This window comes from Triticum aestivum, chromosome 5B, assembly GCF_018294505.1.
Source record: "Triticum aestivum cultivar Chinese Spring chromosome 5B, IWGSC CS RefSeq v2.1, whole genome shotgun sequence".
Taxonomy (NCBI): Eukaryota; Viridiplantae; Streptophyta; class Magnoliopsida; order Poales; family Poaceae; genus Triticum; species Triticum aestivum.
The window spans coordinates 35,959,102-35,972,039 of record NC_057807.1 but is presented as its reverse complement, the minus strand read 5'-3'; the positions used below and the strand labels follow the sequence as shown (position 1 = coordinate 35,972,039).

The 12,938-nt window shown below is 41.6% G+C and overlaps 1 protein-coding gene, 1 non-coding gene and 1 pseudogene across 2 annotated transcripts; all 3 read right to left on the bottom strand.

The window, feature by feature from the left end:
* Nucleotides 1–11,410: 11,410 nt before the first annotated feature.
* On the bottom strand, nucleotides 11,411–12,938 carry LOC123110255 (40S ribosomal protein S20). Its single transcript, XM_044530730.1, has 3 exons — nucleotides 12,778–12,938; nucleotides 12,560–12,673; nucleotides 11,411–11,793 (listed from the first exon to the last, which is right to left on the bottom strand). The coding sequence occupies exons 1-3, from the start codon at nucleotides 12,902–12,904 to the stop codon at nucleotides 11,651–11,653; spliced, it is 384 nt and encodes a 127-aa protein (XP_044386665.1). The 5' UTR covers nucleotides 12,905–12,938; the 3' UTR covers nucleotides 11,411–11,650.
* LOC123118040 (small nucleolar RNA SNORD36) lies at nucleotides 11,890–11,967 on the bottom strand. The gene has a single exon (XR_006457666.1). It is a non-coding gene; the product is annotated as a small nucleolar RNA SNORD36 (small nucleolar RNA).
* Nucleotides 12,178–12,262, bottom strand: LOC123118038 (uncharacterized; annotated as a pseudogene).

Below are 12,938 nucleotides of genomic sequence, written 5' to 3'. Positions count from 1 at the left end.
CGAAAACGGATGTTGATTTCTTGACCAGATTAAGTGATCTGAAGTTAGGTGAAGTGTTTAAACATTTTTGCTCATGACCAACGGGAGGGTGCCGCCGTGCCTCTACGATGACAAGAGCAGGTTAACGCACTTCGAGGAACGGCGCAGGTTCAGTGATCCCAATGAAGGCATCGCAATATATTGGGAAGAGAGGAGAAAGCTCTTATCGGCTACAACTCTAAGCCTTAGATAGACACACCGCACACTTCCATATTACCATCATGTTTGATGCATTCCCACCCTCATGCCTGGATGCATGTGCATGTCTCTGTCATGGTTTCCAGAGCGACTCTCGGCTGGTAGAGCGACGTTGTCCACCTCTGTGGCGACTGTACTCGTCTCCGGCACACGTAGGACCACAGAGCTCTCTCCCCGTCCAGGCCAATTGCCATGGCCTCCAATAAGCAAGGTCACAAACATATAACTAGTATACCGAGTGCCCTTTCTCGTCATAAGATAATTTCCGATGCCTTTCATGCCTATATAATTTGCATAAATGTGGCAGACAGTTTCTTCTTCTTGGATCTATGGACAGTCTTCTATCATCATTGCTAGAGTATATAGGAATCGGCACTCGGAGGCTCTAAAGGACCTGTATTTATCGAATGGGTATGTGCCACATGAAGGTGCCCCGCTGTCCCACCACATTATTATTAGCACATGGGTGTGCTTCCGTAGCCAGGTATGTTTTGCTATCTTCGCCTTTATATTATGCATAGTAATACATATATTTCTCATGTCATATATAGGCTCTCATCTCATCGGATGCATGACTGCCAACTATAACCCAGTTTTAACAAGGACATCGTTAGCTGGAAAATGTTCACCATGGAGGGTGGCATATGTGAACGATTTTGTAACAATTTTAGTTGTGAGGAAGTGGTGAGGGGTGACATTTTCTTCAGGCAACATGACAGTTTCTTCCCGAGAAGGCAATTTTCCTTTAAAAACTGTCGTCGTTTGATCTCGATTGACAACTAAAACTGCCAGCAGATAATGTTCGCTTGCCACCCCTCTCCCAGCTGGCGTTCACCAGGGAACATTTTCATTTGACAATTCGGAACCGTGGCCAAACACTCTGGACCCTTAGTCTAGACATCGAATAGATTGAAACATTTTTTACCATATATCCCTTTAAGACACAACTAGAATCACCGGTCAGATTTGAACATAATATAATCTCCAGGGGTGACTTCAAGCAGGTTGCTTCACCTTCGCTTTTACATTTTAATTAAAGTCAAGTTCATGGTTTTGTTTTATGCCAATGATCACATGGCCATTGCGGTGACGGGCATGCACCTGATCTAGGCCGTGCATAACTCACTCCGCCATGGGCCCCCACACGGCTTTGGATCCTCGTGGCTGATCCTCACTGCACGCACATCCCATCTTTGGCGGATACCGTCACATCAATCATGGTTTTGTAGAATCAGCCCCTCCAGGTGCGTGTGCATGGTGTGGGTCTGGTCACGTCCCATCCCTGGGCTCGTCCCGGTCCCACCTCCCCCTAATCCCTCCGTAATGGTGGCTGCGCGGTGGCCGATCTTCGGTGGCCCCACTTGCTCGGGATTATTTAGGGTTCGGTGAAATATCCACCTAATAAATTTTTTAGTTTGTTTCTTTTAAGACGCCAAATGTTTCCTTGTTGAACGTGCCAGGCTACGAGGGAATAGTTCAGAGTATCCTTATGGGATTTCGCAAAAAAGAAATTACTCCTATGGGATTATGGTTTTACCCTTTATGTGGAGGTACTCAATGACTTCTTGGGTCAGTATTCCTAACAATCTTAGGTGCAGCACAATATCGTATTAGCCAAAAGATCAAGATAAATGGGTTTGTCTATATTAAATTCAGGGCACCGTAAAAGTGCTTAGAGAGTGAGGGGACAACGGATTGTGGAACATGTGCTTGTTTTGCACAGCTGCATGACCACAAAGGTTTTATCCCTTCCGACGCAATTACCATATTTTTGTAGCGGTGACAGCACGAAGACATGCCCCAGGCCACCATTGCAACTACAGCACTAGAGTGTGCTACAATAGCTAGTATAGTCAACGAAGCAAATTTTACCCACGCCCAAGGCGTCTGCCCGTCCTGCCTGGGGCCTGCAGCCGCCCCTGATACAAGGTTCTCTCGCAGTAAAATAATTTTCTATGCCTTTCAAGCACATCCAACTTGTCTTTATACAACACACACTTTCTACCGTCTGGGTGTTTGCACCGTCTCATGTTCATCGTTGCACTGGTAGAAAAGGGGGCAATAGTCCAGACCGGATCAGACCATTAGTCCCGGTTCAGTCCAGAACCGAGACCCATAGGGGCGGGACCTCCTATATGCCGCTAACTGCGGCAAGAGGTCGACGTTTCGCACAGGCCAGCTGGGCATGGGCCGGCCCATTGGCAGGTGCAGTGCCACCGCGCCGGATCGACGTGAAAAACGCCAAAAAGAAGTAGGCTTCAGCTGGGATTCGAACACACGACCAAGGAATGATTAGGGCGCTGATCTAACCGCTGCGCCAGACAAGTCTTTCTATTAAATATGATTCGCGACACTTCAAGAACTAAACTTCTGCAGCAAAACAAAAAACACAACTCTGTTTAAGGGATCGAACCAAGGAGCTCTTGCTCGTTAACAACGTCACAAGCCACCATAACTACTAAGATTAGATGTCTAAAATAGCAGCCAGTGTGTGTCAACTATAAGCCACAATGAGATAGACTTATTTCTAAATATTGAACCTGATTTTCTTTCTGAAAACAGTAAATATTTTTGAAATGCAAACATTTTCTAATTTTGAACAATATTTTTTATAAGTCAAAAAAATTAAAACCCATATTTTTTATGAAAAAAGGAACAAATTTTAATGGGAGAACAAAATTTTAAATTATGAACAATTTTTTTGGAAATCCAAACATTTTTTGAAAAACAGGAACAAAAAATTATAACCGGAACATTTTCCAAATTATGAACATTTTTTCAAAAACACAAATGTTGAGTATTTTTTTTAAGATGTCTAGAACACAAATTTTGAGTAACTTTTTGAACGTATAATTTTTTCACAAATGCAAACAAAATTATGGAAATGAACAAATTTTGAATTTCTCAAAGATTTTTTGAGAACATGAACGTTTCGGAATTTGCAAAAAAAACATTAAATCACGAACATTTTTTGAATGTTGAGAACAAATTTCGAAACAGAGAACAAATTCCAAAGTGCGAACAATTTTTTAAGCACGAACATTTTTTGAATGTTGAGAACAAATTTCGAAACAGAGAACAAATTCCAAGGCGCGAACAATTTTTTAAACACGAACATTTTTTGAATGTTGAGAACAAATTTCAAAATGGAGAACAAATTCCAAATCGCCAACAATTTTTTAAGCACATCCATTTTTTTTGAATCTTGAGAACAAATTTTGAAACGGAAAACAAATTCCAAAGCGTGAACAATTTTTGAAGCATGAACATTTTATGAATCTTGAGAACAAATTTCGAAACGAAGAACAAATTTCACAGCACGAACATTTTTTGAATCTTGAGAACAAATTTTGACACGGAGAACAATTTTGCAAAAACCCGAACAAATTTGGTAGCATGAATTTTGGTTGAATACGTGAACAAAAAATTGAAATCCGGTACATTTTCTGAATTTTGAAAGTTTTGAAATTTTTTGTGTAACAATAAAAATTTGTAACAGAAAATTTTGAGAAACGAGAACAGAAAACTGAAATTCTGAACAAAATTTGAAATTCTGAACAAATTTCGAAAAAACACGAAATTTGAACATAATTTTCTTTGAATAAACAAACAAATTTATAAATTCAGAACATTTTTTTAGAAAAATGAACAAAATTTAAAATTGTAAACTTTTTTCAGAACACAAACAAAATTTAAAACTGAGAACATTTCCTTTTGAAAATGTGAACATTTTTTAAAATTGCGAACAAATTATTGAAACTCCCAGCCTTTTTCTACATGATTTTCTTTGAAAATTTCGAACATTTTTCTGAACATGAACAAAACTCCAAGAACATTTTTTGAAGTGATGAACAAATTTCGAAATTCCAATTTTTTAGTAAACTGAGAACAAATTTTTATAAATGTGAATTTTTTTTGGAATTTGGAACATTTTTTGAATTGTAACCAAAAGTATGAAAGCAGGAACATTTTTTGAATTCAACCACTTTTCGAAACATGGGGACAAAATTTTGAAATTACAAACAAAATGTTGTAAATGTGAACAGTTTTCGAAATTCCTAAATATTTTTTGAATCACACAAACATTTCTCTTGAATTGTGAACAAATTTTGAAAACAAAAACATTTTTTGAAATTCAGGATTTTTTTGTAACACAAACATTTTTATGAAAGAGTGAACAAATTTTGAAAAAAAGAACATTTTTTGAAATCCGTGAACATTTTATGAAACATGAACACTTTATGAAATCATGAACAAATTTTTAAAACGAGAACAACTTTTGAAACATGAACATTTTTTGAAACACGAACATTTTTTGAAACACGAACACATTATGAAATCATGAACAAATATAGACAACGCAAACAGTTTTTGAAACACGAACAATTTCTGAAATTATGAATGAATTTTGTAAGCAAAAACATTTTCTGAAAATTCCTGGATATTTTTTAAACATGAACATTTTTGAATATTTTTAAAATAAATTGAACACGAGAACATTTTTGAAATTCGAAACAAATATTTGAAAATTCCAAACAAAAGAAACAGGAATAACAAAAAGGAAAAGAAAAAGAAAAAAAAGATAAAGAAACAGCAGCAGAAAGAAGAAAAATATTTGTCTTAAACTGTGAACAAAATTTTGAAAATGATTTTTTTTCAGATTCCTGACTCTTTTTAAAACACAAAGATCTTTATGAAAGAGTGAATCAAATTTTAAAAACACAAACATTTTTCGAAATTCATGAACATTTTTTTAAACACGACCATTTGATGAAATCATGAACAAGTTTTGGAAATGAGAACAATTTTTGAAAAACGATTTTTTTTTGAAATTATGAACAATTTTGAAAGCAAGAACATTTTTTGAATAATTATGAACATTTTTTAAACATTAACATTTCTTGAATATTTATAAAAAATTGAACACAAGAACTTATTTTAAAATTCAAAAGAAATATTTGAAGTTCCAAACAAAAGATACAGGAAAAATAAAAAAATAAAAAAGAAAAAGAAAAAGAAACAGCAACAGTAAAAGGAAAAAAAGCAGGAGAACACTGTAGAAAGAAAAGGAAAAAAATTAAAAAAATAAGCAGAAAAGAAAAGAGGAAAACCGGTTCAGGGAACCTTCTAGAAAGTTCTTGAAACCAGAAAAAACTGGCTGGGAAACTCTTGAAGGTTCCGAAAACCGGAACGCTGAAACAGGTTGATGGGCCGGCCCAGGTCAGCGCTTGATCGCTAGCTGGCTGTGCGAAAGGTCGACAATTGGACGCAGAATGCGTCAAATAGCATTTTCCCATGGGGGCATTGGACCCGGTTCGTGAGCCCCGGGGCCGGCCGGGCCACGTGGGCCATTGGTCCCGGTTCATCTGGATCTGTTGGTCCCGGTTGGTGGGACGAACTGGGACCCACGAACCGGGACCAATGGGCCTCGGTCCTGGCCCACCACCATTGGCCCCGGTTGGTGGCTTGAACCGGGACCAAAGGCTTCCCTTTAGTCCCGGTTCATGCCACAAGCCGGGAATAAAGGGTTGGTCCTCGTTGTGGCTAGAGTTTAGTCCCACATCGCCAACCGAAGGGCGCTCACAACGGTTTATAAGCACCTCCCTCTCTGCCTTGTTGAGCTCCTCTCAAAGTGAAAATAGATGCCCTTATACAGGGAATTTGACCTAAATTTCTCTGAAATTCATAGAAATTTATTATGAATTTAGGTTGAATTCTCTCTATAGGCGCATCTATGCTCATTTTTTTAGTAAAGTTAATCACAAACTTGTGATTCACACAAATTTCAAAGAATTCAAATTTTAACTATTCATGTCACCAACCGGTTCATGCCACCAACCGGGACCAATGATATGCCTACATATACCATGCCAAAATGAAAGAGAGGCGCAATGCTTACCTGCACGTGCTTAGCTTTAGGCCAACGTGCAGGTGAGCACTGCGCTTCTCCCTTCATCGTCTCTACACTCAGGGCTTATAAACCGCTGCGTGTGTCTCTCGCTTGGCGAGGTGGGACTAAAAAACAGCTGCAGAAAGAATCAACTAAAAAACTCTTTTACTGGTTCATGCCACGAACCGATACTAAAATGTGCTTGTGGGGCACCAGCCTTAAAACCTGTAGCAAATAAAATGCCTCTGTAACAGCCTTAGAACTGGTACTAAAGAAATCAACTAAAAAGCTTTTATAAACCTCTAGTATTATTGAAACTAAAATTATATAGAATTTTGTTACAAACTTTAAAAGCAAAAAGAATTATCATAAAAGAAAATAAATAAGTAATTAGAATTTTGTTCAAAACATTAAAAGCAAAAAACAATTATCATAAAAGAAAATAAATAAGTAATTAGAATTTTGTTACAAACTTTAATAGCAAAAAGAATTATCATAAAATAAAATAAGTAAGTAATTAGAATTCTGTTCAAAATATTAAAAGCAAAAGGAATTATCATAAAAGAAAATAAATAAGTAATTAGAATTTTGTTACAAACTTTAATAGCAAAAAGAATTATCATAAAAAAATAAGTAATTAGAATTCTGTTCAAAACATTAAAAGCAAAAAGAATTATCATAAAAATAAATAAATAAGTAATTAGAAATAAAAAAGAAAGCAAAAAAACTGGGGGAAAAATAAAAAAAAAGTGCCACCTAGAGGGCCACAACGGCCTGCATACGACTAGAAACCCATTACTAGGGCCAGGATGCAGGCCCGCAGTAGGCCCAATAGGCCCACAAGCATAGAGAGTGATTTTAGGCCCGTAAGCCTATAGTGGAGAGGAGCTCGAGAGGGCAACGAGACTGGGGCTTATAAACCACCCTCGAGCTCCCTCAACTAGTGAGGTGGGACTAAACTTTCGTGCCGCGACGCGGGCAGCACAAGGCCTTTAGTCCCGGTTGGTGGCACCAACCGGGACTAAAGGGCTGCTTTGGTACCAGTTGGTGGCACCAACCGGGACCAATGACCCCCTTTAGTCCCGGTTTGTGCCATCAACCGGGACTAAAGGCCTCTGCTTCCCGCCCTTTGGGTTGCTGAAAAGAGGCCTTTGGTCCCGGTTGGTGGCACCAACCAGGACTAAAGGTGTCATTGGTCCCGGTTGGTCTCACGAACCGGGATCAATGCTCTGCCTATATAAGCAACACTCGTGAAATTTTGGTTCAGTTCATTCTTCCCCGCCCGCCCGACGCCGCCAGGCTGCCCGCCGTATCTGTGCATCCGTGCATCCATGCATCTTTTTGCATACTATTACGACATCCGTGCATCTTTTTGCATACTTCTAAAACTAGCTAGTACATCATTGCTAACTACGCAGTTATTACTATGTTTTTCAACAGATAATTCCGAATGATTGTGTGCCTCATCTGATGTATACGCACGATAGCCTTCATGTTTTGAACATACAACCAGGTCTTCCTACGAATCTCAACTGTCCATACCGGGTTTCTAAAAGAAGTGGAGACATGACAGTCAAAGAATGGAAAAAATGTATGAACAGTCGTAAGGAGCTTCTTGGAAGCAAAAGGCAGCGAAGCGCAAGAATTGGAGATAGGATGATCTCCATTCTTCATAATGGAGAGTCAGGATCTATATTGTTGTATGCTATTTTACCTTAAGGGTGTTTAGGTCCTACCTGATACTGATGATCATGTGCTAAGAACAATTATTAGGGTTGGGTTCGATGACTATGAGGATGATGGTCGTATGACTTATTATTAATAACGAGTAGAATTAGTTGTATGATGATGCATGATTAGTAGGACTTGTTATTATATATGATGATGTATGATGCGAGCATGCATGAGTTATTATATCAGCGAGTGAAATGAACATAGCAGTAGCGTTGGTAAACCAAGGACGAAGATATAAGAGATGACACTTCTCTCTATTAGCTAGCTAATAACAACCTAAAATAACCCCCAAAACCCCTAAACCAGCCACTTTTTTTTAAAGAAAAACATCAGCTCCAGCCAGCTGCTGACGCGTGGAAGCCTTTTGGTCCCGGTTTATGTCACCAACCGGGACCAAAGGCCCCCCTGCCTGGGCTTCCCACAGCGGCCACGTCGATGCCCATCTGTCCCGGTTCATGCAAGAAACCGGGACTAAAGGGTGGAGATATTAGTAACGACCCATTAGTCCCGGTTCTTGAACCGGGACTAAAGGCCATTATGAACCGGGACAAATGCCCTCTTTTCTACTAGTGTTGGTAGAGGAAATGGAATTGAAACTGTGAGGCATGAGAGAGATTGGTATTTATCGCTTGGGAATTGGTGACTTGAAGGTGCCCTCCTGGCCCACCGCATTATTCTTCTTCTCTAGTGAGCTCCGATTTGATATCTTCACCTTTATCCTAGTAAAACCACATATTTACTGCGTCATAGGCTCTCTACACCTCTCAATCATGCCCTTGCATATTGCATACTCCCTCTGTTCCTAAATATAAGTCGCGGGGGGAGTGTAAAGTGAACTCCCCCAACGACTTATATTTAGGAAAGAGTGAGTATAATGGATTTAAGCCCACAACCAGTCTACTTGGAAATGCATGACGATAGTCTGATCTTCCTTAGCGCTCAAGTGCATAGCGCGGAAAGACTGAATGAGATTCTACAGATTTATGCAGAGTGTTCGGGTCAAGCGGTGAATAGAGAGAAGAGTTCAATATATTTCAGTCCAAACTCTTCGCAACCCGTTCGTGAAGCCATCAAGCAAACCCTGAACATTCAGGCTGAAGCTTTCTCAGAGAAATATTTGGGCCTTCCGACTGTAGTGGGACGGATCACAAGTGGCACCTTTCATCACCTTGGTGAAAGGAGTTGGGGAAAGATGCAAGGCTGGTCAGAACGAAATATGGCTTGTGCAGGTAGGGAAGTACTAATAAAATCGGTCGCTCAGGCCATCCCAACCTTTAGCATGAGCTGTTTTTTGCTAACAAAGAAAGTTTGCGGATAGTTGACGTCCTGCATGGCAAAGTATTGGTGGAGCAGCTCCATAGATAAGCGGTCTTTACATTGGATATCCTGGGATAATCTAGCAACACCTAAGGAGAAAGGAGGAATGGGTTTTCGGGATTTAGGCAACTTCAATCTGGCACTGCTAGGCAAACAAGGATGGCGTCTGCTAACACACTCGGAATCGCTTTGGTCTCGAGTTCTGAAGGGGAAATACTTCCCAGCTTCTGAATTTATGCAAGCAGGAGCTCCAAAGTCGTCTTCAGCCACTTGGAAAGCCATCATTGCTGGACGAAAAACTTTGGACACGGGCTTGATTAAACAAGTTGGAAGTGGTACCACGATCTCTATTTGGAATGATCAATGGATGCCCTCAACACTTACGCACAAACCTATGGGACAGCTGGGTAATGATCCGCTGGTATCTGTGTCTGAACTTATTGATCAGACCTCAGGACAGTGGGATGTCCAGCTTGTCAGGCGGAATTTTCTCGCGCCAGATGCTACAGCCATTCTTAACACCCCTTTGCGAGCTGGTGGCGGAGAAGATCAACTTGTGTGGGCGTTAGAAAGATCAGGCGAATACTCTGTCAAAACAACATATCGCTCTCTTGTGACTCGTAACGAGCATCACGCTCTAGAGGAAGGGACGGTATCGGAGACTTCATCGTCAGAGAAACAGCTTTGGTCGACCCTATGGAAGCTCAAAATATTACCGAAAGTGTGGGTTTTCTGGTGGAGGGTGGTGCGGGGAATTCTTCCTGACTACGCCACACTGCAGCACCAGCACATCAGGACAATCGCTACGTGCGATTTATGCAAATGTGTGGATGAAGATTTGATGCACGCTCTAGTGCACTGTTCCCATGCAAGGAGTTTCTGGGCAGCGGCAAGAGAGGAATTGGATCTAAAATTACCTCGGCTGCATCCTAGCACGTGGGCTAAAGACATTGTGTTGGACGGGATTATTCCCGATACTGACAGGTGCAAGATCATTACAGTGATGCATGCGATATGGATTGCTCGTAACCGGTGGACTCACGATCAGGAGGGTTTTGATCCTCGACAGTCCATCAAACGGGCAAGAGATGACTTGTCAGTATTGGCTATGCCACAGGACCGTCGGCGTTTACCAGTTGGTCAGAATTGGCGCCCTCCTGAACCGGGTTGGGTGAAAATAAACATTGATGGGGCCATTGACGTGGATGCCCAGAATGGGGGTGGAGGAGGAGTCGCCAGATCTCATCTCTCCTTAATGGGGGCGTGGAGTAAACCCTTTACGGGTGTTTCTGATCCTTTCATCGCCGAGGCTCTTGCGTTGCGAGAGGGTGCCATTTTTTGCTCAACTCAGAGGCTTTTCACATGTGGTGATGGAAACAGACTGTTTAGAGGTAGTCAACCTCTGGACCTCGGGTCACAATTCAAGGTCAATTGTGGCACCTATCTTTGATGAAATTAGGGAAAGATCTACCTACTTTGCCTCCTTTTCGGTTTGTCATGTTATGAGGGATGCTAATGTTCCAGCAGATATTTGCGCTAAATTTGCTACTAGTATTAGTAGTTCAGAGTGTTGGATAGAGGAAAGTCCAGGATTCCTCGTAAAGTCCAGGATTCCTCGTGAGTAGCCTAGTGGCTGATTGTAACCGAATTTCCATTAAGCAATAAAGATCCCTTCTCAGTTCAAAAAAAAAAGCATCTGGCATTGGACTTATATTTTGGGATTCAACCAAGGAATTCACGACCTACTGGTTAGAATCGCACTGAAAAGATACCCACTCTTATGCTGCTCTGAACAAGGAAAAATACATCTGATTGTCCGCAAGTTAGATTTATTCTGTTATCTGTTTGCCATGTATGCAGATAAGCATTTCTTTCCTATGCGATCGAATCAACAGCTTGATCACGGAGGGCGAAATGAGATGCAACAAAAGCCAGTCTGAAGGTTACTGGGTGTCGGAACACGGCTAGTTGTGGAGCTGATTATTGGTGTTAAGCAGGGGATTTCTGTCCATCAGTTCAAATGTAGGCTATAAAATTACAGATGAAGATGGTGGTGCGTCCAATTGTAACAAACGGCTTGAAATGGAAGACAAGATGGGTGATTCACTATAAAGCAATGTAACCCACATTGCAGATACTCTTAGGTCCATAAAGTGGATCATCACAAATACTGCATGTTAGCTGAACCAATGTCCTCACAGTGGACCAACCAATGGAAATTTTGGCAACTGATGACAGCAAATCTCAGACACATCAATAGTGAGCCATGTATAAATATCCAATCCAGCGCAACACACCAGAGGGCGACGAAAATTCAAGATGATATCTCAGACAACAAGAGGTACTCTGAATCACAGGGCGAAGAACCTAATGAGCCATACAAAACCCAGTTCACATACTACCAAACGTTCAAAATTATGTCTTGGTTCGCTGGTGTCTCCCCACACTTGTAAAGAAAAAAGGCATAGCTCTCTACTGGTCGCTGATGGTCACCTCAACCTCAACGCCGGGCTCAATGGTGATCGAGGTGATCTGCTTGACAACGTCCGGGGAGCTGACGAGGTCGATCACCCGCTTGTGCACCCGCATCTCAAACCGATCCCAGGTGTTGGTACCTAAACACCAAAGGACGATGGCATTATTAGTACAAGTATATACCCACAATAACCTACACACAAAGAATTGCACGAGGGATTAAACATCTAACAGGCTGAGCTTCAATATCAAAAAGCTCAAGATTTTGAAACATCAAATGTATCAGAAACATAATGTGGAACCATCATTTGCTTAGCCTATCTGCCAAGTGCAACTAGTTCATTCTTAGTAACGACTAATCCTATTTGTAGCACAAGTGGCAACCATATGGTGCTGTTTAATAAGAATGTGCAAGTATATCACAGCCATAAACACCCTGAGGACTGCACCACCTGTAACACATCGCTTGCATTACCAAGTAGAAAGGACATGTGTTTGGAAGAAAACATAGCATTAAAAGGGGCTACCCATCAGCTTTAAAAGGCTCGATTTTGTAATCCTCAAAGGGAAATCTCAGGAATAACTTGGTAGTTTTAGCATCATCTGAGCAGCCCATCATAAAACAGAGTGCAAACAAAAATTAACAGCAAACAGCTGATCATCGTGTCATCAAGATGGTAGGATCGATCACTACTAAAATCCTACCATGGGCTATGAACTTCAACTAGGACATTTGATCTCTTGGCTAACAACTAACAACAAAGAACAGTCCATACAACCAATTTACTGCCCTGTCATCTAACCCTAAGCAGCCTGATTCTACAGAGAAACGTTTTACCGACGCCGTCAACAGGACACAGAAACGAAGTAAAAAATGGGAGCTGACGAGGGAGGCGGGTGTGTCACCTTCTCCGCAGGGGGACTTCCTGGTGGTGATGTTGAGCACCTTGGTGGGCATCCTGACGGGGCCCTTGACCCGGAGCAGCTTGTCCTTGGCGCCCCTCACCAGATCGGAGCACACTGCCGCCGGCACACGAGGAGCACGCACGCGTCAGTCAGATCAACGAGATCAACGAGACCAGAAGAAGAGGAGGAGGAAGAAGAAGGGGATCCACGCAGCCTACCCTTCTCGAGGTTCTTGACGCTCTTGGAGGAGAGGGTGATGCGGATGCGGTGCTGCGCCTCCTGCGGGCCCTCGAAGCCGGCCTTGCCGGACTTCATCGGCGGCGCGTACGCCAGCTCGGTCGCCATGGCTGCGGGCGGCGGCGGGCGGGGGGAGAGCCGG